This window comes from Fistularia commersonii, chromosome 1 (assembly GCF_037954325.1).
Source record: "Fistularia commersonii isolate RoL2024-O1a breed Wild chromosome 1, RoL_Fcom_v1.0, whole genome shotgun sequence".
Classification (NCBI taxonomy): Eukaryota; Metazoa; Chordata; class Actinopteri; order Syngnathiformes; family Fistulariidae; genus Fistularia; species Fistularia commersonii.
Window position 1 is genome coordinate 2,643,625 of NC_141284.1, and position 23,353 is coordinate 2,666,977.

Below are 23,353 nucleotides of genomic sequence, written 5' to 3' on the forward strand. Positions count from 1 at the left end.
AAAAAAAATCATGTTATTTTTGTTTATTTTTATTTGTTGGATAGGATAATCACAGCAGAAGTCATGAATTCAGCCTTCAATGTCAAGATGGCTAAATGTGCAAAAAAATATGCTAAAAAAACAAAAATAAATAAATAATAAAATAAAAAATTCAGCTGACGTGTCAATGAAAATTGTTGAAAATGAGCTTAAACTCACCGCGATGCGTTCAAAGACCGTCCGTCATTTCCAACGCCGACGGAAAAAACCCACAACCAGAAGCTCCAAAACACGAGCGCAGCTTTGTTTCCACCGACCCCTTTCAGGCCCAGTGACCCACTTTACCCCCCCCACCCCTGGACCAGCAGCATGCACGTGCACACACACACACACACACACACACACACACAGGGCAGAACAGTGTGTGTGTGTGTGTGTGTGTGTGTGTGTGTGTGTCACTGGGTCTGCTGCAGGTTGAGGGCAAAAATGTCAGGTCGGAAATGTCAGCGGGAAGCGGCTGCACGTGAGGGGCCGGTTCTTGCCGGTTCCAGACGAGCTAAAAATAGCAACGGGGGGGCAGCAGGTGCAGATATTTATAGGACTCCCACTAACACACACACACACACACACACACCCCCAGAACCCTGGAGTCCCGAGCCGTCTCCACGGCAACGACCTTGCCGACACGTGTCGACTCGGCGACAGCTGCCGACGATGACCAACAAACACAACAACAACAAACTTTTATTCATGGCACGCCGTGGGAGAGGGGGGTGGGAGGTGTGTGTGTGTGTGTGTGTGTGTGTGGGGGGGTCGGGGGTGTTGTATGGGTTCCCCGGTTCCGTGGGTTCCTCCCTGACGTTCTCCTGCTCCTCCCACGCAGAACATCGAGCTGAAGGTGGAGGTGGAGAGTCTGAAGAATGAGCTGGACGAGAAGCAGCAGCTGCTGGACAAGGCTCTGTGAGTCCATCGCCGTGGTTACCAACCCACGACGGTTCAACGCCGTGCGCGTCCCCCTCGCCACGTGCGCGCCGCCCTGTCTACGTGCACGTGGCCGTGTCCTCAGTGACACGGCGGCGCCTCTGCAGACTCACCGCGCTGTGACAACGCAGATAATCTGGGAGGAATGTGGAGAGGGTTGTGTGTGTGTGTGTGTGTGTGTGTGTGTGTGTGTGTGTGTGTCAGGAGAGTTGGGGTTTTGTGTTTCAGCTGCTGGATCTGCCTGACAACAGCTGAGTGCCTGCTGAGGACTGGGTTCTCCTGACGTTCTGTCAGAAAGTGCTTCAAAACAGAAAAATCTAAAAACATCTACAATTATTGTTATTATTATTATTGTATTACTTTTATTTTTATTATCTTATTATTGCTAAATTTACTGAGAATCAATAATAATCAATAATAACCATCATCATCATTATTATGATTGATCTATCATGTACGATTTTTTTACATGATTACTATTATCATCATCTTCTCATTATTTGTTAGTCATGATATTTTCATTTATGTGTTTTTATTCATATTTTTATATAATTATCATTATTTTAGTAAATTTATCAAGAATTTTGTGAAAGTGTATTTTTCTTGGTCTGAAATTTGTGAGATTTACAAAAAAATTAGCAATAATTGGCAAATTAATTATTTTTAAAGATTAAAAATAATGAATATTTTCTCTTCAATTTCATGATGTTCTTTTGCTTTGTCTGAAATTTCTGACCTTTACTGAGAAAAATGTTAATAATTAGAGAATTATTTATGTTTAAATTTTAATAATAATGAATAATTTCTCCCCAATTTCACTGTGTTTTTTGCTTTGTCTGAAATGTGAGAGATTTACTGAGAAAATTATGAAGAATTAGAAAATTAATTATTATTCAGAGATTAATAATGTAGAATTCCTATACAATTTCATGAAGGTAATTTTTGATTTGTCTGAAATTAGTGAGTGTTACCAAGAAAATAAGCAAATGAATTATTTTTAAAAATTAATTTTGCTACATCATTTCTCTCCAATTTCATGGTGTGTTTTTTTGCATTGTCTGAAATTTGTGAGATTTATTAAGAAAATGATCAATAATTTGTAAATTAATTATATTTAAAAATGATTAACAATGAATAATCTCTCTACAATTTCATGGTGATTTTTGCATTGTCTGAAATGCGTGAGGCTTGATGAGAAAATTATTAATAATCCGCTTTTTTTTTTTTTTAATTAACAAATAAGAGCAATAAGAAGTAAAGCAGGGAGCGCTTGTTTCGAGGGTGTGGGCTGGGTGAGGTGGGCGGGGCCTGCTGTCAGAACCCTGATTGGACGGAACAGCGGCATCACTTCCTGGTCATGTGACCCCCTTCTCCCCCCTACGCAGATCGACGGCCGAGAGCCTGTCCAATCACAGCGAAGCGGAGCTGCAGCGCCGCCTGTCAGAGCGACAGGAGGAGATCAGTCACATGCAGGAGATCCTGGAGGCCAAAGTGCAGCTCCTGCAAGAGGTGTGTACGAACACACACACACACACACACACACACACACACAAATGCACGCATGAACGCGCCTCCTCCCTGCAGGAGGCCCGCCTGGCGCGGGACGAGGCCCACAGGATGTCCTGCCTCGCCGACACCGAGGCCAGGAGACGCCTGGAGCTGGAGAGGGACATGCTGGAGAGGACGGAGGGCAGCGGCGGGGACCGGGACAGGTGATTGATCCATCCATTGGTTATTGATCGGATAATCGGATAGGTGTCGTTAAAGTTAATACCCGACTTGGAGATGGTGTCTGACCCTTCCCTCCGGACGGTCGCAGGCTGGTGGAGGAGCTGAAGGAGGAGAACCGCTCCCTGGCCCAGCAGGTGGACCAGCTGGAGGCCACGGTCCACCAGATGTCCTCCTCCCTGCAGCATGGAGAAGCAGGAGGCCGGGTGAGTCTCTGCATCTTCTCACAGTAACTGTTTTCGAATTTTTTTTTTTTTTAAGTTACTCCCTGTTCCCTGGGATTTTCAAATAAGGTCATGAAATATCCCAATGGATTAATAAGAAAATACATATTTCTGTCTTAATTGTGTTTGGTATGAATAATCTGCACAGGAGAATCAAGAATTATCAAACATAACTTCCACCATATTTAGCAGAACAAAGTGAGAAATGATACAAAAAATAATTTACTCCGAAAATCCTTGAGAAATGAGTCAGTAATAAGAAAATACGTTAAATTGAAAAATCAAACTAGATTGAATTATTGACAGAAACTTGCAAAAAAATGTGTAAAAAAAAAAAAAACTTCTATTACTTCTGTAACTCTATTACAGATTTTAACCCACAGTTTTAAACCCTTGTTCCTGCTTCTATTGATTTATTTTCTATATTTTCCTGAAAAATCCTACTTTTTTAAATTAAATTTATCCATATCATCAATCTTGATCCCCCACTTTTTAGAATTTACCCAGATATCCGTTGAAAGTCGTAGGGCTATTCCACTTCAAATCTATTATATTATTATTAATCATAACGATAATGTGACTTTGTTTTTGTTTTCCTGCAGATCTTACTTGATGTAGTCTAAAATAAAAATAATAAGAATAAAAAAATCTGTCAATGAACAGCAATTCATGATCTAAATATTTGCAGGAGTTTGCGGTTCTCTGATTAAGTATCTTTTCTGAAAAGAAGCGCCCTCTAGTGGCTGCTAGCCCGCATTGTTGCACAGGCAGAACCTTAAACATTATTTCATTATTTCATAAAAAAGTCACAAAACAATGATCAGGAAATTTTACAAAATGAACAATTAAAAATAAATCTCAGAAATATTTAAAAAAATATATAATGAATATGAGAAAAATATATATTCCAAATAATTTGTTATGAAAATTGATCTGTTTTCTGGACATTTGTTTAGAAGAGATTTCCAGAAAAATACATTGAGATTTTGCATTTTCATTTTAAGTTTTTTCCTGAATTCATATTTTCCTGTCAGTTCAGTTCCTTTTTCCAAACCCCTCTCCAATCCCCTCGCAGTGACACGAGTTTTCACTTATTTACGTTCCCATCCATCCTACGATGTCACTTCCTGTTTGTACAGGAAGGTACACATCTGGGATGTTTGCATGCCGTCTCTGATTAGGATTAATTTTCAGACCTCTGACAGACTCCTCTGATGGGCTCGTGTGTGTGTGTGTGTGTGTGTGTGTGTGTGTGTGTGGACCCAATCCGCCCATGGTAATGACAGCCTGTGTGTTTGTGTGTTTAGGGGTGTTTTGAAAAATGAGATTGGCACAGTCCTGTCATACAGTTTAGACATGTGTGATTCACTCACACACACACACACACACACACACACACACACACACACACACACACACACCACACACATACACACACCTCCACTCCTGGGAAAACTATGAAGTCATTTCAACCTCACAATGATGGAATTGTTTAATGAAGCTGAAAGAAAGCACACGCACATAGAAAAATAAAACAGATACACACACACTCACACACACACACACACACACACACACACACACATATTTGCTAGTAATCCTTCAAATCCCTGCCTCCAAGAATTAAGTGAACTGTCAGAAATGCATTATTCCGATCAGCTGATGTCACGTTGCCATAGCAACTATGGCCACCCAATCACCAGGCCTCATATTGTCGTCTCAAACTGCAACTGAAATCTCCGGCTGGCTATTTGTCCCCGTTTGCTTTTTTTCTCTCTATTTTGTCCAAGACGTGATTTTAAATCCTCGCGTTCACTTTTAATGTCAAACTATTAAGTTATGAAAATGAACCACATGGACTGACCCGCGTCCCCCCTCCCGTTTGCAGAAAATGGTTCAGTCCACTGAGCGTAAGAAGTCCCACTCTGATCAGAATGTTTGAACCCAAATCTAAATAACGTTTTCCTCATGATTTCAAACAGAAAAACATGAATGAACCAATAGTTTATTTAGATTAATGTAGCTTAAATTATTTATTAAAGATGTATTTTGATAGATTATTACTAATCTACTAATCATATGCATATTCACAAAATACAGATTTAGAATAAGATTAAAATAATAATATCAGTGACTACACGGTAAAATTAAACAAAGGAGTTATCTCATATTAATAATGAATTAATAAATATTATTTTTGAAATACATCCGATGATTTATATTTCCCATAATTAAAAAAAAAAAATGAATATTTTTCCATAAAAGCGGGCAGGGTTTTTAGTGAAGAGTGACCATCTTTCCTGAATAGACGATCTTTGCGTCATGGCGCAGCGGCCGCCTCCTTCTCCTCCTTCTCCTCCTCCTTTTCCTCCTCCTCCTTCTCCTCCATCCTCAGCTGATGAAGCCACAGCCGCCCTGACAGACGCCCGGTACCGGCGAGTTCGTTCGGTAACGTCCACCGGGACACGTTTTAACGCCTTTTTCCGTTTTCGTGTCTTCCGGGAACAAGATGTAACCGAAGATCCGCCGCGTCGTCGAGCATCTTCTTCCGCCGCGCAAACAAGGGCGTGTTTCTTTTTTAATGCAGAACTGAAACCAAAGGGGTTCCAACCGGAATTGAGATTCAAGATACAAAAAAAAAAAAAAATCAGTTTAATCCGGAAGATCCTGCGGATTTTCTAAAAAAAACAGTGTTTCTGGATCTTTAAAAGCTCTTGCAGAGTCAGTGAGACGCTTGTTCTGTTACCCCAATACAAAACTCCATTCAGAAATTGGTCGTTTTAAGAACCGGCCTTTAAAGCTGCCCTTTGAGAGTTTTCCCGCCGTCATGTTGGACGTGGTAAAGATGAAGGAGGCGTGCAGGATCTGCGCCCGGGAGCTCTGTGGGAATCAGCGCCGCTGGATCTTCCACCCGGCGGCCAAGCTCAACCTGCAGGCCCTGCTGTCCCACGCCCTGGGCCGCGAGTTGATGCGTGACGGCCGCGGCGAGTTCGCCTGCTCCAAGTGCACGTTCATGCTGGACCGCATGTACCGCTTCGACACGGTGATCGCCCGGGTGGAGGCTCTGTCCCTGGAGCGCCTCCACAAGCTGCTCCTGGAGAAAGACCGCCTCCGGCAGTGTATCGGAGGCCTGTACCGGAAGAACAACGCCGAGGACGGAGGCTCCGGGGCAGCGCCGGTGGTGGTGATGGAAGTGGCGGCGGCGGAGGAGGAGCCCCCCGTGGTGGACCTGTCGGGCCTGCAGGGCGTCCGATACTCCGATATGATCCAGGACGACCTGACGTACTCGGTGTACGAGTCGTGGGCCGACAAGGACGAGCCGGTCCCGGAGCACGACCTCCATCACTGCCACGCCGACCCCCTTCCCGGCCAGAAGCCCAGACGCTGCCGGGGCTGCGCCGCCCTCCGCGTGGCCGACTCGGACTACGAGGCGGTGTGCAAGGTCCCGCGGCGGGTGGGGCGCAGGAGCACTTCCTGCGGCCCCTCCACCCGCTACTCCACCAGCGGCGGCGCCGCGGACCCCGCCGGCACCGCCTCCGAGGTCACGCCCCTCGTCCCGGATCCAAACACCCCGAGCCCAGCCTCGTCGGTGGAATCCCTGGACGCCGCCGACGAGGGGGAGCCGGAGGAGGCTTCCTCCGGGCTGGAGGCCACGCTGAGCCTCCTCAGAGGGTGGGAGTACCGGCCGGTGAGGACGCCGCGGGGCAGCCGGCTCCCGGTCCTGGTCAAAGCCTGGTCGAAGCTCCTGACGCCCCCGCCCGCTGAGGTTTACTCCCATCGGGAGCTGGAGGAGGAGCTGGCGCAGATGGAGGAGCAGTGGCTGGACGAATACCTGGAGTTTGGGCGGTCGGAGGTAGAGGAGGAGGAGGACGGGCACCGACAAGAAAAATTCACAGGAAAAAAAAAAAAAAATGATAGCCAAAATTTAATCTAAAAAATGTCAGTTTTTCAAATAATTTATAAAAAATTGGTAAAAGAAAGTTTAATTTAAATTGGAGAAATGGTGGAAAAATGGACTCAAATATAAAATAATAACCAGTGTGAAAAAAAGGAAACCCTTAAAGTGAATGAGAAGGGATTGATAGTTCAGTGTGTGTGTGTGTGTGTGTGTGTGTGTGTGTGTGTGTGTGTGTGTGTGAGTGTGTAGACAGATGGGAAAGTGTGTGCCTGGTTGGATAGAAAGGTGTGTTTGTGTGTGTTGATGGACGGGAAGTTGTGTTTCGACAAATGGATGGAAAAGTATGTAGATGGATGGTGAGGCGTGTGTATACAGATGGATGGTAAAGTGTGTGTGTGTGTGTGTGTGTAAAAAGACTTTCTTACTTTCTTCTCCTTCAACAGAGATTTAGTCCCCCATCCCCCTCTCAGCAACTCAAATAACCTACCTCCTCTGTTTCTTAGCAACAGAGCCGTCACCACAGCAACCGCTTCCCAGCTGTGTGTTTTGTGATGAGGATTAGACTCGGTTTGAAGAAACCTTTTTTTCTTCATATCCTATTTTTTTCATCTATACATTTTTGTACACACATATATATGATTTCATCCGAATCCAAAAAAAATTAAAATCAAATCATAGACCTATTGTAATATTTTTTACAATGTACATATATATATGTGTGTGTGTTTGTACGTATGTATTATATAATACATTAGAAGAGATATAATTAGACTTTTTTATTAAATAAACAAAATTTTTCATAATGTATATATATATATATATATATATACGCGCACACACACACACATCACTATATATTTGTATATATGAATCGTAATACATCAGAATAGATGTATAATTAGATTTCTTTTTTAAATTAAAATGTAAAAATAAAAAATTAAACAAGAGAAAATAAAAATGTAATTCTAAATCTATTGTAATCTTTTTTACAATGTATATATATATAGAGAGAGATATATGTTTATGTATATATGTGTTACATAATACATAAGAATAGATATGTATTAGATTCAAAAATAAATAAATAAAAACAAACAAAATTAAAGAAAAAAAATGTAATCTTTTTTATAATGTATATATGTATACATATATGTATATATATCACTATATGTTTGTGTGTGTATATATATATATTTGATATAATACATTAGAATAGATTTTTTTTTTTAATTGTTGAACTGGGTTGGTTCTCCCCTTCATCAGTCCATCCCATAATAGTAACTGGCGAGGCCTCGCTGCGTCGTCACATGTCATCCAGGAAGTTGGCGCCGCCGTGGCAACGGTCGTTTCCTCAGGAAATCATCAGATAGCATCACACACTTTCGTCCGTCTGGAGGCCGGAGGCGGGGCCAGCCCTGACTCCGCCTCCTCCTCCTCCCCCTTTATCCCTTCTTCATCACGATTTATTTTTTGACCTCCATCCCAGAAAATCGGGAATTAATTTTCTCGTGTAAATTAATACTTTAATCATTGCCTGAATCTGAATGTACATCAGCAGTATGTTAATCGATTTAAATATGTGGAATTTGGTTTTAATTCGAAAATAATCATTCATTTCCTGTTTGGACATTCAGGCATTATTGGGCTTCTTTTTCAACTAAAATGGTGTTTTCCAGCGTCCTGACAGCGACAACCATGGCAGCGAGTGCGGCGGCGAGCTGCAGGAGGCCCGGGAGCGGGTCCGAGAGAGCGAGTCCCGGAACCGGGTGAGTTCCCCCCCCTTCTTGACTGAGACGTAAATGAAACAAAACGGAATTGTTTAGTTTAGTGGAATGAACATCGAGGTGTAAGGACGTCTTGTCGATTGTCGCCGCAGGAGCTGCAGGAACGTCTGGGCGCCGCAGAGCTGGAGCTCCGCTCGGCCCGCGAGGAGGCCCAGCGGCAGGGGAGGAGCCTCCAGGGCCTCAGTGACACCATCAGGACGAAGGAGGCGGAGGTACGGACAGATCCGGAGACAGGGTTGGAAGAAGACTAACGTTGGTTTTGTAAAACAAAAACAAAGCTGTCAAGCAAACAGATGCAATACCCAAACTGGCCACTAGGGGGCACTAAATAATCCTTTTCTTTTTATGTACCGTAAGCGGTCAGTAAAAATGCGCTTTGGCTCAGTTAATTTACTATTTGATTGAAAATATTCAGTTAAATTTATATTTTGTTCATATATTAAAACAATTTAAATACATTATGACTTAATTTGATGGACTCTGGAGCAGCTGATGTCGCTGCAGCGCGTCTTCAGGCAATCTGAAGAGAGGACCCTGTGTGTGTGTGTGTGTGTGTGTGTGTGTGTGTGTGTGTGTGTGTGTGTGTGTGTGTGTGCGCGCGCTGTGGTGGTGAGGAGGACAGAAGAGATGTTATGTCTCCCTATTCAAATTTAAATGAAGAGACAGAAGTGATTTTGCAAAATGGATGCACAGTTCTGGTCCTCAATACACTGTTTGTGTGTGTGTGTGTGTGTGTGTGTGTGTGTGTGTGTCCAGGCCGTGGAATTGTACCGGGTAATCGAGGAGCAGAACAACATGCTGTGTTCCTTCAAAGACCTGGCCAACAGAAACCAGCTGCAGCAGCTGCAGGTTTGTTACTTAGCATGGCGCTAAGATGATGCTAACTCCAGGCGGCTAGGTCTGCAGGCGTTAGCATGTGGCTGGTAGCTACTTCAGCATCCGCAGAGTTGCATCGGTCCCACGGGTTGACACGTTCTCAAAGTTAAGCATTGCAGCGCTAAACATTGTTGACGTCTCGGCATTTTCAGGTGTCGGGTACGGAGTCTCTCCGGGGCCACGGCGAGATCCTGGGTCTGCAGGCCTCCCTCTTCCAGGCCCAGCTGGAGCTGCAGGCCGGCCAGCGGGCCCGGCGCCAGGCGGCCCGCGCACAGGAGGACCTGAGCCGAGCCCTGCAGCGCCTGGAGAAGGACCTGCAGGAGGCGCTGCAGCACAGGAGGGACACGGAGGGACACAACCAGGTGAGGCCTCGCCGTGTGGCGGCGGCGGCGGGGTGCTCGCTGCGTACCGGATGACATCACACGGTCACGTGACCCAACAGGAGCTGCGGCTGGCGCTGGACGAGGCTCGCTCGGCCCTGCGGGAGAGGGAGGAGCGGCTGAGCGACAGCGAGCGAGAGAGGAGGAAGGAAGACGAGCAGCGGGAGAAGACCATCAGAGAGCTGAGGAGATCCCTGAAGAGCAAGGAGCAGCTGGTGGAGGTGACACACACACACACACACACACACACACACACACACACACACACAAGTCGGCGAAACATACAAACACCAGGTTTTTACGACACCAACTCCGGGGTCGACACAAGTCGGCAAGGCCAAATATCCGTGTTGTTTCGAGGTCAACAACCATCAACAGGCTCCGTCTAATCAATGTGTGTGTGTGTGTGTCTGTGTGTGTGTGTGTGCAGGATTACTGCGAGCTGCTGGACGAGCCCTCCGAGACCCGGGACGCCCTGATCCAGAAGCTCCGGCAGCGGATCAAGGAGCGAGACGGCGCCCTGGAGGTAGAGCTCCATCACGCCGACATGGGTGCACTCCCACCTCTGACCACTAGGGGGCGCCAACGCTCACGCGGTTTATTTCCATCATTTCAAAAAATGTTCCTCACGCAGCGCGCCGTGGATGAGAAGTTCCGCTGCGTGGAGGAGAAGGAGGAGGAGACCCGCCGGCTGCGACTCCTCCTGCGGGAGAAGGAGCGCGACCTGGAGAGGCAACGCTGCGCCCTGGCCAACAACGAGGAAACCATCGCGGTGAGTCGCGCCGCCTCCTTATTGGTCGCCCGGCCCGGATCAAGCCCCTGACGCCAAACTTCCGCCTCCTCCGTTTCAGAGCCTGGAGGTTCTGGTCCGAGGGAAAGGCCTGGAGCTGCAGCAGGCGGCCGACGCCTGGAGGAGCGTCCAGCAGCAGCGGCGAGACGGCGAGGAGAGACAGAACCGCGCCCTCGGGGAGAGGGACGCCGTCATCGTCCAGCTGCAGGGGGCGCTGCAGGCGTGCACGCAGGAGGCGCAGGTACGGAAAAATAACCCCGTGTGTGACGCTTTTTGCAAAACGGTGAACGGTTCTTCCCGGCGCAGGAGCTTCGCTGCTCCCTCCTGACACGGACATCCTCGCCGCCCGGCGGCGTCCTGGAGGAGCTGAAGGTCCGCCTGCAGCTCAAGGACCAGCTGTTCCAGGAGGTTCTGGCCGACCGCACCCGGCAGGCCCAGGAGCACCAGGACCAGGTGACGGAGCTGCTGCGGACCATCGGCGCCCGGGACCAGTACATCCAGGTACTACAAACCATAACTCCACGTGTAGATAAGAATAATCCATCTTGACTAGATGATTCGTGATACGCCCGTGTCCCAGGACTCGGCGGCCCGACTCGGGGAGGTGATGTCCGAGCAGGCCGGCCGGCTGCAGGAGCTCCGGCGCCAGCTGACCTCCGGGCCGGACTCGGCCGAGGAGCTGCGCGTCCTGAGGGAGGAGCTGCGCCTGGTCCTGAGGAGGGAGAAGGAGAACCAGGAGCTGAGCCGCGGGCGCGACGCCCGGCTGGAGGCGCTCCAAAGGACGCTGCTCGCCAAGGAGGAGGCCGTCAAGGTGGGCGCCGAGGCCGCGGGTCCGGCTCGCAGCACAAAATGTAGTCCGTGGAAGAAATTTTTCCAGATCGCTAACGGAAACAGAACCGCTCCGGTTGAAATTTGGATCTCAGAGACGTACCGTAATTTTCGGACGATAAGCCGCGACTTTTTTCACGTAAACAACGATGCGGCTAAAACATGGACTTTTTTTTGGGTGGGTAGGGGCGCTAACGAGCTTCACGCCGTTAAAACGTTTATCCTCGTCACATCCGACCAATGAAATGATTGGGAAATTCTGAGTCCGTTCAACTCCGACACTGAAGAAGACAACTTTGACGGTTTTAGTGCGCAGGAGGAAGCCCAAGATAGCGATCAGCTAGCGCTAGCTAGCTTGTAGCTTATATTGAGGTGCGCTCAATAGTCCGGAAATTACGGTTTATATAAAACACAACAGATCTTTGTGTCATATTAATTTCAAGGAGTTTAATTCAGCTTCGAAGGCAACTTTAAGAAAAAATTTTTTTTTCAATTCTATCCACCAATTTAATTATTTTCCATTCTTTTCAAATGAATTTAATTATATTTCTGTTTAGTATTTTTCTAGTATTATTTTCATATTCATTTGATTTCATTATTATTTTCCTACATTTTTATTATCATTTCGAACCTCAAAGTGGTGGTACTGTAGGGGGGGGGTGGCATCCTGGATATTTATCATGTGTGTGTGTGTGTGTGTGTCCAGGACTTCCAGAGGCAGCTTTCCGACCCCGCCGCCCTCCCGCTGGTGGAGCGCCTGACCCTGGAGATCCAGGATCTGCGGGAGCGCCTGCTCCAGCAGGACGGCCCCCCGGCCCGGGGCCCTGTTCTGGGCCGGGACCGGGTCGGGGGCCGGCACCCCGAGTGCGGAGGTGGGCATCCCAGGAGCATGGGACAGTATCTGTAAGACAGACCCCCCCCCCCCCTCCGCGGCAGGGGCCGGGGGGGCGCGAGGGAACTATTTATTATGGTGGAACAAGATGCATTGTGGGAATTGTTTGGACTCTAACAGCCGCTAACAGCTTCCTAACAAGGACGCCAGCTGAGGGAACCAGAACCATCCGGTCCACTCACAGACCTCTGGATATTTATATATAGAAAATATATGCATATATATCGTAATTTCCAGACTTTTGAGCGCATCTGAATATAAGCCGCACCGGCTAAAAATGACTGAATAAATCTATGTGTGCACATATAGGCCGCACGTTGTTGATATTTACGATGAAGCATTTTTTTGACTTTTAATTAGATATATACCGGAAACATCCACAAATAAGACAAGGAAAAGTCCATCCATTCGTTTTCTATCCCAGCTTTGTCAGATTCAAGCTGATCGCTATCTTGGTCTCCAATTCAAGTCGTCTTCTTCGCGATCGGAATTGAACGGCCTCAAAATTTCACGGCCGTTCTATCGGTCCGATGTGATGAGGCGAAATGTTTTGGCGGCGTGAACCTCATTAGCACAAAAAGATCCATAAATTAGCCGCAGTATTCAAAGCGGAGGGAAAAAGTAGGAGCTTATAATCTGGAAACAACGGTGTATATATGTATATAAAAAACAATATCACCTTTATACACCTATCATTTTAAATGAAAAAAAATCTGGGATTAAAAGCTCTGGAATAACAAATATAATTTTTTTTTTTTATCCTCTCACATCTCTTTACTTTGAAGAAATAATTCACTGTTAAAGACACGCCATGCAGCCGGTGTGTTTGCGGTGACTCCACTTCCTGCTTGTGTGTGTGTGTGTGTGTGTGTGTGTGTGTGTGTGTGTGTGTGTGTGTGTGTATGTGCATGTCTAACACGCATGAACGAGCTCACCGACCGAAGAAAACGAGGTCATTTTTGACATATCTGGACCCCGGGTCGGCCTCCCGGACATCCCGGTTGCTATAGAAACCTGTGACGTCATCCCCCGACTTCCTTGTCGGTCTGGTGCGTCGTCATGACGACGCAAGGTTTGCGAAGTTCAGGTGCAGGATGTATTTTTGCACGCTGGCCCTCGACACCAACCCCCCAATAAAGGTATCCAATACTTTGCCCCCCCCCCGAAGTGATGAAAACACAGAAACACACACATGAAAATAATATTCAATTTAATTTATGATTTTTAAGTACTTATATGTGTCATAATCTCATGCTGATTTTTAGCTAATTAATTTTTGTTATTTGTAATTAATATGTAATTTTCATTCACAAACAGTTAGTCATTTATTTCTATTTTGAAGTTGTTTTTTTTGTTTGCAACCATGTCGAAATTGTGCCCTTTTTTTGGGTGATTAGTTCATTTTTATTTACTCCATTTTTCCCCTTTTAGCTGATTTTTTTCCATTGTAAAATTTAAAAATATTTTTGGAATAATTTATATTCAATTGTATTGAACCCCCGGAGTACTGATCCATATATTTAAATACTTAATATTTTAAGAGAAAGCAATAAAAAATCAAAAACAGTAACAGAAGCACAAAGCCCTGTCGAATGAATACACACACACACACTCACACACTCGCACAGGTCAGAATAAATACATTGTGTGAAGAAAAAACTCCTGAGACTTTTGTTTTCAGAGGAGGAGGATAAGATCTACCGCCAAAATAAAGGAAGCGAAGAATAAACCAAAAAGATCAACAAAAACAACCACAGCAGATCAGAATGCATCTGATCCATTCAGTCTTTAATCAATGTATCTTTGAATAACTGAATACATGAAATATTTCTCCTCTGCTTGTATAAGAAAAAGGAAAAAGCAATTAATTTTGGTAAATTTACAAAAAAAAAAAAAAAAAGTTTAATAGATTAAAAATGCATGAAATCGTGATTGAATTTTAATTTTTAAACTCATATTTCTACGGCGAGAGTCACAAGTGAATATTTTAAATCACCCGTGAACCTTTTCAATACAATATGAGCGTCAAATGACTAAAGCTGAAGCGATAGTTTGTTTTTTTTTAAACAATGAATTTAAAAATAAGCATTAAAATGTTTTCTCTCAACCTATTTCATATTTATTTCCTATAAAAATGAAGAAAGTGGAGGTTCTGATCGAAGCACCAGTGTGGGTGGATATGAGGGTGTGTTTTCTCCATTCTCCAGACGTTTTCTCCATTTAAACAACCTCGTGTGTGTGTTTGCAAGCGTGTGTGATGGCGTCTCATCAGCCGAGGCCCACGATTTTATTTCCCGCCGTCAGCTCCAAATCCGTCCTCTGCTCTCCACAGATCTGACCTCCGAGGACGGCGACGAGGATCTCAACACGGACGACACCTTCAGCATCGACGAGGAAGAGCGTTCGTCGGCCCGCGCTGGGGTACGAGACAAAATTCAGAGAAGTCATCATTAAATTTGTTTTTTTGCAGAGGCTGCTATCGATCCATTTATGCTGATCCGAAGACTTAAAATTATTTTATTTTTTTATTTTTTTAGAACATTTATTAGAACAGGTTCCTTAACAGAGTCATACACATTCTTACAAAACCTCATAACAAGATACACATTATACAATATTCTTTATAGGTCACTTATTTCCTCAATGGCAAGCGAAAAATAAAGTAAAACTTAAAAAAAAAAAAAAAGAAACACACAAAAAAACATCTAACTCAGTCAAATAGAGATAATCTTCAACTCTCCAGATATTTTTTAATGGGTGCCCATTTGTCAAGGTATCACCATTTATGCTGATGCGAAGACTTAAAATGATTTTAATAGTGCACAATAATGCGGTTTTAAACCCAAGAAGTCATGCAGAAATAGAAAATCGGATTACAGTTGTGAAAGGAATTGCAATAAATGGTGTTAGTTCATTACTAAACTACAGAAAAATAACCTTTCTGAATGTAGACACAGGAGGAGATGATGCGTTCAGGAGCCTCCACTCGGCTGGGAAACCGGAGAAACCGAGGACTTAATCAGAATCAGAATAAAATTTATTTGTCCCCGAGGGGCAATTGGGGGTCACATGGGGTAGCAGCATCAAATTCAAATCTTTGCACTTAAGACCTTAAAACACTTTATAGCCTTGACTTTGACACTTTATCATTCTATTTGTATTTCTTATTCTCCCTAGCTTTTTTTTTTTACTCTTTATACAATTTCCTACTATTATTTATTATTGTTATGTTTTACTTGAAACTCTGGCACAATAATTTCCTTCAGGATAAATAAAGTTGTTCTTATTCTTATTACTCTTAGTCTTAAATTGTGAACATAAAAGAATAATAAAAAAAGAAAACAAATAAAAAAAATACAATAATAAATATAATAAATAAATAAATAAATAATATCGAAATAAATAATATAATAGTAAATGAAGACATTTATGTTTCAATGAATTACTGTGCAGAATTGTGCAAATTGTAAGTTAGCTCTGGGGTCAAAGGTCACCCTTCTCCTTCTGGGTTTTGCCCAGAGGAGGTCCCGCAGCGACGACAAACAGAAGATTGATTTTGTGTTTGTGCGATCAGGGCTATGAGGGTCTGGAGCCGCCGTCGGGGGGCCGGAGGCTGGTGGAGCAGAAGCGGGTGGTGGAGCGGCAGCTGGGCGAGCTGAAGGCTCAGCTGGAGAAGGCCGGATTTTCGTCGCTGTCCCAGATGAGGTACGACGCGCGGCGTTCGCTTTCACTGTCGCTAAATCGTCCGGTTGCTTTTCGGATAAATTCCTCAGTAAGTTCTTGCAAATATCAGGTCATTTCACTAAATTCCAAACTTCTCGCCGTTTATAATTGTAAATATCCGCTCACAACTGTTTTAATTTAATCAGACTGGCGGCTGACTCATGCTAATATAGCCGTAGCCATAGCGCACATAGAGTGAGGTAATTAGCCTTGAGTGCTCGTGGTAAAAGCTGACAAACATACAGCTGACACCGCTAAGGGCAGCTAACCCACGCTAATCCAGGGATGACAAATACTTACGTGCTGTAAAAGAAGCTAACCTAATGCTAACATTTTAAGATAAGCTACAAACGTGCAGACAGCTCTTTTGGGCAGTTAACATTCATGGAGGTTAACAAATGCTACGCATGCTCTAGCGAATAGCACACAATGCTAACGCTGCAAATCAAGGCTAACAAACAATCTTAAAATGCTAAGTGTTAACTTTCTTGTGCCATTGTGCCAATATCCGTTTCCTTGAAAGAACAACCGTTTCTTGCCAGTGCCAATTAGTTTAATGTTAGCAGAGAATTAGCTTTTGCTTTAGCAGCAACTGCCGTAAGACGATTAGCATGAGTAAGCATCTTTCAGTGGGCATATTGCTAGCTGCTGTTACATAAGACCACATTAGCATAGCACATCTGCTAGCCTTCTGTTAGCAATTCATCTAACCTTTTTAACGTTATTAGGATCATTTTTTTCCCGCGCTGCCTATGTTACCCCTCCTCTTCCCGCTTTAAAACAATTAGTATGTTAGCATCAACTGTTTTCATCTCTGTTAGCATCACGTTTGTACTTCCTGAACCCATATTTCCTGGCTCAATTTTATTTTACCCCCATGTTTTGCACGGTTTTGCACAAATTATCTCTTTATGCCGTCCGTTAGCTTTAGCACTGGACCCGACGGGACGTACAGTAGAGCCGGGTCGCTACAACTTTCCTTCTGTTTCAAAGGAAAGCCCTGTTGAGTCTCCGCCAGGAGAACGAAGGCTTGAAGCATCAGCTGACGGACGGCGGGCAGAGTGACGGACAGACGCCGCTGGAAGATGAAGACGAGGAGGAGGAGGAGCTGGATGTGACCATAGAGGGTGTGGAGGAAGATGAAGAAGAAGAGGAGGAGGTCTCTGAGCTGTGGGACTCCTGGGACGGAGCCTTAGCTCTCTCTGTCCAAAAACACTGTCCCAAAAACCTCCAGGATCTGGACATAAGGGACCTGCTCGCCAAATCCTCCCCGGTACCGACCCATATATGCGTTGTTTTTTTTTTTCGAATATTTTCCAAATCCACTGTTGTCGCTTCATGTTCCCTGGTTTTCTCTCCAGGATGCTCGCGGCGGTGCGCAGCGGGACGGCGCGCCCGACAAGGCCGTTCGTCTGCAGCAGCAGAGCAGAGCGCTGAAGGAGAGGCTGATGGTTTCGGAGGCCACGGTCCAAGCCCAGGCCGAGCAGCTCAAAGACTACAGGGATCTGCTCAGTGAGTTCTTCCCCTCGCCCGGCTGGTCGTGTTGAAGCGCCCGCGACCTCCGAGGTTGGACCCTCGCCGCTGAGCCGTTTCCCCTCTCGCCCGCAGCCGAGACGACGGTGCAGCAGGACAGCAAGCAGATCCAGGTGGACCTGCAGGACCTGGGCTACGAGACCTGCGGCCGAAGCGAGAACGAGGCGGAGAGGGAGGACACCAGCAGCCCAGGTTTGACTTTTAAAAAAATCAGCAACGCCACTTGCAGCTAATGTTTTTGTAGTTACACAAGACGGCCACTAGATGGCAGCAAAGAGCAGGTTAGGTCGCTTGTATTGCAAGACTAGTATAAGGCCTAATATACTGGGAAATATTATGGAAAAGGAAAACATTTCAAATATATAAACTCGGCAAAACATGAAATAAACGCTTTATTTTAATATAAGTCAATCAAATTTATTATCTTCTTTTCCCCAAATGATGCCTGCAGTGAGAAACTCTGCTCTACTCTGCTTTTTACATCAGCTGTGAGAAATTCATTTCCAATATTTATCATAGCGGGTCAGTCAAGAAGACCTCGGAAGTGTTTTTATTTATATCAGTTTTGAAAATGATAACTCGCAGCCTGAAAATGCAATTTTAAGCGGTAATCTGTGTGAAATTCAAAGCGATGTAAATTTTGAATGAAATATCACCCCCAGAAAGCAATAAAAATAATAAAACGAGAATGGTGATTCCTATTTTATTGTTTTTTGATTAAAAAGAGCTGTTCACTGACCTGGGATGGTAAAAGAAAAGATGAGTTAAGACGGAAATTTATTTTTGTATTTATTGTATTCTGTGTTTTATATCAAAACTGACGATGAATCCGTAAATAATGTTCCCACCTTTGGTTTTTAGAGTTCGACGACCTGGAGATGTGCACGTCCCTTGACTGCGGGTCCCAGTGGTGGCCGACCAACGGCGGCGGCGGCGGATCCGCCTTTGCCGAGCCCGCCGCCACCGCCGCCGCAACCCAGATCTCCGGCTACGGGGACGAGGCGTCGTCGCTGCAGCGCCTGGTGGAGGACCTCCGCTCCCAGCTGTCTCGCTCTCAGGCGGTGATCCGAGGCCTCCAGAGCCGCCTGCGCTCCCTGTCCACCTCCAGCGACTGCGGCCCCTCCACCCCTCGCAAGGTCAACTGGTCCTTCCGGGCCTCGCCCTCGCAGAGCGGCGCCGAGGACGACGAGGGCTGGCAGTCGTCGGACGGCGGGCCCCTGGCCTCGCCCCGCCACCCCCAGCCGGACAAGGGCCTCCGAGAGCTGGTGTCGCGGGTGGACGCCTTGGAGGACCAGATGAGGAAGGGGGGGAAGAAGTCTGCGGTGGACGACGGGAAGTCTGCCATCCGGCCGGGGTGAGTGTCAGGGCACCCCCTCTGTTTGTTTTAGTGAATACTCTTTTTATTAAATATATATAAAATATACATGGTTAAAAGTTATCTTTTTAAAGATGATTAGGAAAATCGTAGTCTCATCACATCTTGATACGATATTGAAACTAGCAAGATGGTGGCAGGGGGGAATTTGTTTTTTGCAGATTCAACTGGTAGTAAACAACTGGTACTACTAATAATAATGATAATAATAATAATGATGATAACAAAAATAGCTAAAATAGCAGAAATTTTGATCATAAAACAGCATTAAAAATGTACCACATCAATTTATAATAATAGTTCTTCTTCTTCTTCTTCTTCTTCTTCTTCCTCTTCTTGTTATTGTTATTATTATTATTATTATTATTATTAATGTAACAATCATAATGATAACCATAAGAAGAGCTATTATTATTATTATTGTTATTTTATTATTATTATTATTATAAAAAATGGTGTCTGGAAGGAAATGTTTTTGGCAGATTCAACTGGTCGGTTTCACAGAACTACTTACTATGAGAAAATAATAATAATAATAATAATGATAATAGTAATAATAATTACTTTAATAGCTAAAATAGCAATATTAATGATAATACAGTATTACAAATCTCCCACACTCACTCATAATAATAATAGTGGTTATGTATTCTAAAAAAATGATAAGAAGAAGAAGAAGAATTTTTATTATTGTTGTAATTATTACGATCGTAAAACCATAATAATAACAGTGAAAATATTGTATTAATAGTCAAAAAGTCATAATAATGCAGTATAAAAAATCAGCTAGTTATAATCATTTTTATTAATACTACTACTACTACTACCAATAATAATAATAATACCACCAATGATAGTGGCACCAATAATAATAAAAATAATGACAAAAAATAATGATGATAATGCTACTCCTACTACTACTACTACTACTAATAATAATAATAGTAATAATACTATATTGTCAAAGAAAAGCTCTAAAAATCCAAAAGTATCAGGGGAAATATTTGAACAAGCCCAGTTTTCAAGTTGTACTGAACCCTGAGCCATCCAGGGGGTGCAGTCTCCGCTTTGACAGAACAACCGCTGTCGTAACGTCGAAGCCTTTGTCCCCGTCGACATCCACGGATCCGCTCGGCATGTGCGAGCTGCAGATCCTAAAAGGACACCGCCTCCATGCGGTCTAGATTTAGACATCAGGCAAAAGAAGAGTGTTTGCACTCATTTTAATTATAACAAGTGGGCCTGTTAATCCAGGATAACAGCAGGGAAAAACCCCAGTGACTGATGTTTGTATGATGAGGAATAATCTAGTCGCTGCCCTGCCGCGGGATCGCCAGCCTGTACCCCCTCCACCCCCTCGAGCAACTTCCAACTTCCAGCCAATTTATCCGGGCTCTGTTAGGTCAGGGGTCGTACCTCACTTGCCAATCTTGGAAAGAATGAAAAAAAAAGAATGAATTGGTTATATTCATCAGTGATTTGCTTCACCGGCTTTGGATTTGTTATTCAAAATTGCTTGATTTTGACATTTACTGTTTACATACCGAGAAGAGACGTGGGGTGAGGCAGCGGGCTGTTGAGCCTCAACGTAAATTGCGCGCTGATGGCTGACTGCTGGCGTACTCCGCACTAAGACCGTATTGCTATTAAAATATTTAATCACTTTTCATATATGAACTGCATTTCCAATGTACAGTGTTTTTTTTTTGTCAACAACTGGATGTGTGTTACTAGTTTCTTATGTTGAGTGATCATAAATCGGCCAACAAGTGAGGCACGCAGTTCTCCTGCCTCATGGAAGTCACTGCCTCACCAGCTCTGAACCTCACCGCATGTCGCTGGCTCGGATCCATACTCAGCTGTTAGCATGTAGCTGTTAGCGCCGCCGCAGTAAGATGGTCGATCGACGCGTCCGTTTGCCGCCGCAGGAAGTTCGACACGCTGATCCAGGCTCAGGCCCGGGAGCTTTCCCACCTGCGGCAGCGGCTGCGCGAAGGCCGCGGCGTGAGCCACATCCTCACTCAGCACCTGGGCGACACCACCAAGGCCTTCGAGGAGCTGCTAAGGGCCAACGACATCGACTACTACATGGGCCAGAGCTTCAGGGACCAGCTGGCGCAGAGCAGCGCACTGGCACAGCGCGTCAGCGCCAAGATCACCGGACGTGAGTCGGACGCCTCGACGCTTTTCTTACAACCTGACTTAGGAGCGCATCGAGATAGGAGTTTCCGAGATACGAGCCGTAGCTTCGTGGAATTTGTAATTCTGAGTTCGGAGTGAGCTGGTCCGGGACGGTTGATGGTTTTAAAAAGAGGAGCGGTGTTCACTCTGATGCTAAATGAAGTGTGGCCATAAAACGTAGCAAAGTATGCTAGTTCCATTTAGCAACACATCGTAGCATTAAGTGTGTAGCCAGTAAGCTAAGCTAAGGACAGATCACCATTTTGGTCTGTAAATACATTTAATAAAACTGCTGTATTTCTTTGTATTCTCTTTAATTTGTATTTTTGTGTTTTTATACATTATTGGTGATTTAAAAAGTACATTTTTCTTATACCACGTACCAAGACCAGGGGTCAGGAACGGATCAACAGTGTTTTGATTCATCGGAATGGGTCATTTAATTTGATGTACAAGCAAATTGAGTTACGCTCAGTGCCGCCATCTTTGTCATCTTTTATATTGTATCATTATTTTTTACAGTCTTTGTTATAAATAAAGTAACAGAACTGGCCGTCTGAAAGGGATCAATAGCATTTCAAGTCATATCGAGGGCGGAAATTTGATATTCTACGAGCTCAATAAGCGAACCAATTCAGCTCCTGATCCAAGGAATGACAGGACACGGAGACACGCTTTTCTCACAGTCAAGGTCATGAGAAGGTTGTTGGTTGGACACGATCACGCATTGAAAACTGTGTTTTTCTCCGCAGGCGATCAACCCGAGGATCCGGACGACAAGACGGAGCTGCTGGCCATACGGTCAGTGTCCTCATTCGCGTGATGCAAAAACAAGATAAGAAAACCCGAGGTTCACTGTCGGTCAGTGGAAATTATCGGCGTGTGACTCTGGCAGCCGCGACCGGAGGCAAAATAATCAAACGCTGATGACGAGAGAGCGAAGGGTTCCCGCTGGGCGATTAATGACAGCTGATTAATGAGGGCTGGAGAGGGGAGGGGACGCCTCATCCTCAGAACGCTGTTTTCCTGTCATAATAGGAAACAGCAGCCGCTGATGAAACGTGGTTTTTTTGGTTTTCGGTTATTTCCATCAATTCTGATTGGCGAGATGTAAGCGTGGTCTGGTAATGCTGGAGTTGCACATAGTTATTATTATTATTCTTTCTTTCTATTATTATTCCTTCTAGCCCCAAGTTTTTTATACTCATAATAATAATAATAACAACAATTATATCGGTTCTTCTTCTTATTGTTGTTATTATGAGTGGATGTGGTACATTTCTAATTCTGTATGATCATTCCTATTATTGCGATGATGATGATGATGATGATTATTATTATTAATAACAATAATTATTATTATTATTATTATGGTTATAGTAAGTAATTCTGTGAAAACTACCAGTTGAATTTGCCAAAAATATTTCCTTCCAGTCACCGTTCTTTGTAATAATAATGATAACAATAATAATAGTTCTTCTTCTTCTTCTTCCATATTATTATTATTATTGTGATTGTTATTATATAAAAAATTTGGAGAAGAAGAAGAAGTGGACATGATACATTTTTTAATGCTGAATAATCATTACTATTATTGCTTTTATAGTTATTGTTGTTATTAAAATTCTTATAGTAAGTAGTACTGTGAAAACTATCAGTTGAATTCGCAAAATTCAAACACATCGAAGACAAAACACAGGAACAAACATTCCAACACGGGAAATGCTGCTTTGACAGCTGCACGCCAAACACACACATCATCTTACACACACACACACACACACTCATCTTTCATTTAATTTTTTTTTTATCTTGAGTATATGCTTTTAACGTTCAGATTAAATTGAGGTATAACATAATACATTCTCAGATCCAACAGATTGTCCTGTTGTTGTCATCAGTAAAATGTAAAGAAATGCCCAGAAAGTGAGAAAGATAATATATTTTATAATTATATATATATTATTTATGATTACTGAATATTATAATTATAATAAAATATAATTATGATAGAACATCATATCATAATTATATTAGAATTAATTAATAATATAACTATATACGTATATATTTCAATATGTGTGTCTGTGTGTGTATATATATATATATATATATATATATATATATATATATATATATATATATATATAAGAAGCTTTTTTTTTTTCCATTATCTTCCCA

General features: G+C 43.9%; 2 protein-coding genes across 3 annotated transcripts in view; both read left to right on the forward strand.

The window, feature by feature from the left end:
* The window catches only part of LOC147237103 (CDK5 regulatory subunit-associated protein 2-like), a 34,656-nt gene extending 31,610 nt beyond the window's left edge, over positions 1 to 3,046 (forward strand). The window contains exons 5-8 of the mRNA XM_086144066.1: positions 863 to 939; positions 2,346 to 2,469; positions 2,545 to 2,672; positions 2,780 to 3,046. Of these exons, the coding sequence (XP_086000192.1) occupies positions 863 to 939; positions 2,346 to 2,469; positions 2,545 to 2,672; positions 2,780 to 2,921 (471 nt within the window). The 3' untranslated portion in view covers positions 2,922 to 3,046. The remainder of the gene's footprint in view (positions 1 to 862; positions 940 to 2,345; positions 2,470 to 2,544; positions 2,673 to 2,779) is intronic.
* Positions 3,047 to 5,599: 2,553 nt separating this feature from the next.
* pde4dip (phosphodiesterase 4D interacting protein) overlaps positions 5,600 to 23,353 on the forward strand; it is a 29,246-nt gene continuing 11,492 nt past the window's right edge. For both annotated transcript variants that reach the window (XM_086144044.1, XM_086144052.1), the window contains exons 1-20: positions 5,600 to 6,765; positions 8,487 to 8,576; positions 8,687 to 8,806; positions 9,351 to 9,443; positions 9,623 to 9,832; positions 9,913 to 10,071; positions 10,281 to 10,376; positions 10,485 to 10,622; positions 10,702 to 10,881; positions 10,947 to 11,141; positions 11,221 to 11,451; positions 12,175 to 12,340; positions 14,693 to 14,781; positions 15,935 to 16,065; positions 17,077 to 17,356; positions 17,445 to 17,595; positions 17,692 to 17,808; positions 18,478 to 18,970; positions 20,920 to 21,155; positions 21,925 to 21,973. In XM_086144044.1, coding sequence (XP_086000170.1) covers positions 5,740 to 6,765; positions 8,487 to 8,576; positions 8,687 to 8,806; positions 9,351 to 9,443; positions 9,623 to 9,832; positions 9,913 to 10,071; positions 10,281 to 10,376; positions 10,485 to 10,622; positions 10,702 to 10,881; positions 10,947 to 11,141; positions 11,221 to 11,451; positions 12,175 to 12,340; positions 14,693 to 14,781; positions 15,935 to 16,065; positions 17,077 to 17,356; positions 17,445 to 17,595; positions 17,692 to 17,808; positions 18,478 to 18,970; positions 20,920 to 21,155; positions 21,925 to 21,973 — 4,250 coding nt within the window. In that variant the 5' untranslated portion in view covers positions 5,600 to 5,739. The remainder of the gene's footprint in view (positions 6,766 to 8,486; positions 8,577 to 8,686; positions 8,807 to 9,350; positions 9,444 to 9,622; positions 9,833 to 9,912; positions 10,072 to 10,280; positions 10,377 to 10,484; positions 10,623 to 10,701; positions 10,882 to 10,946; positions 11,142 to 11,220; positions 11,452 to 12,174; positions 12,341 to 14,692; positions 14,782 to 15,934; positions 16,066 to 17,076; positions 17,357 to 17,444; positions 17,596 to 17,691; positions 17,809 to 18,477; positions 18,971 to 20,919; positions 21,156 to 21,924; positions 21,974 to 23,353) is intronic.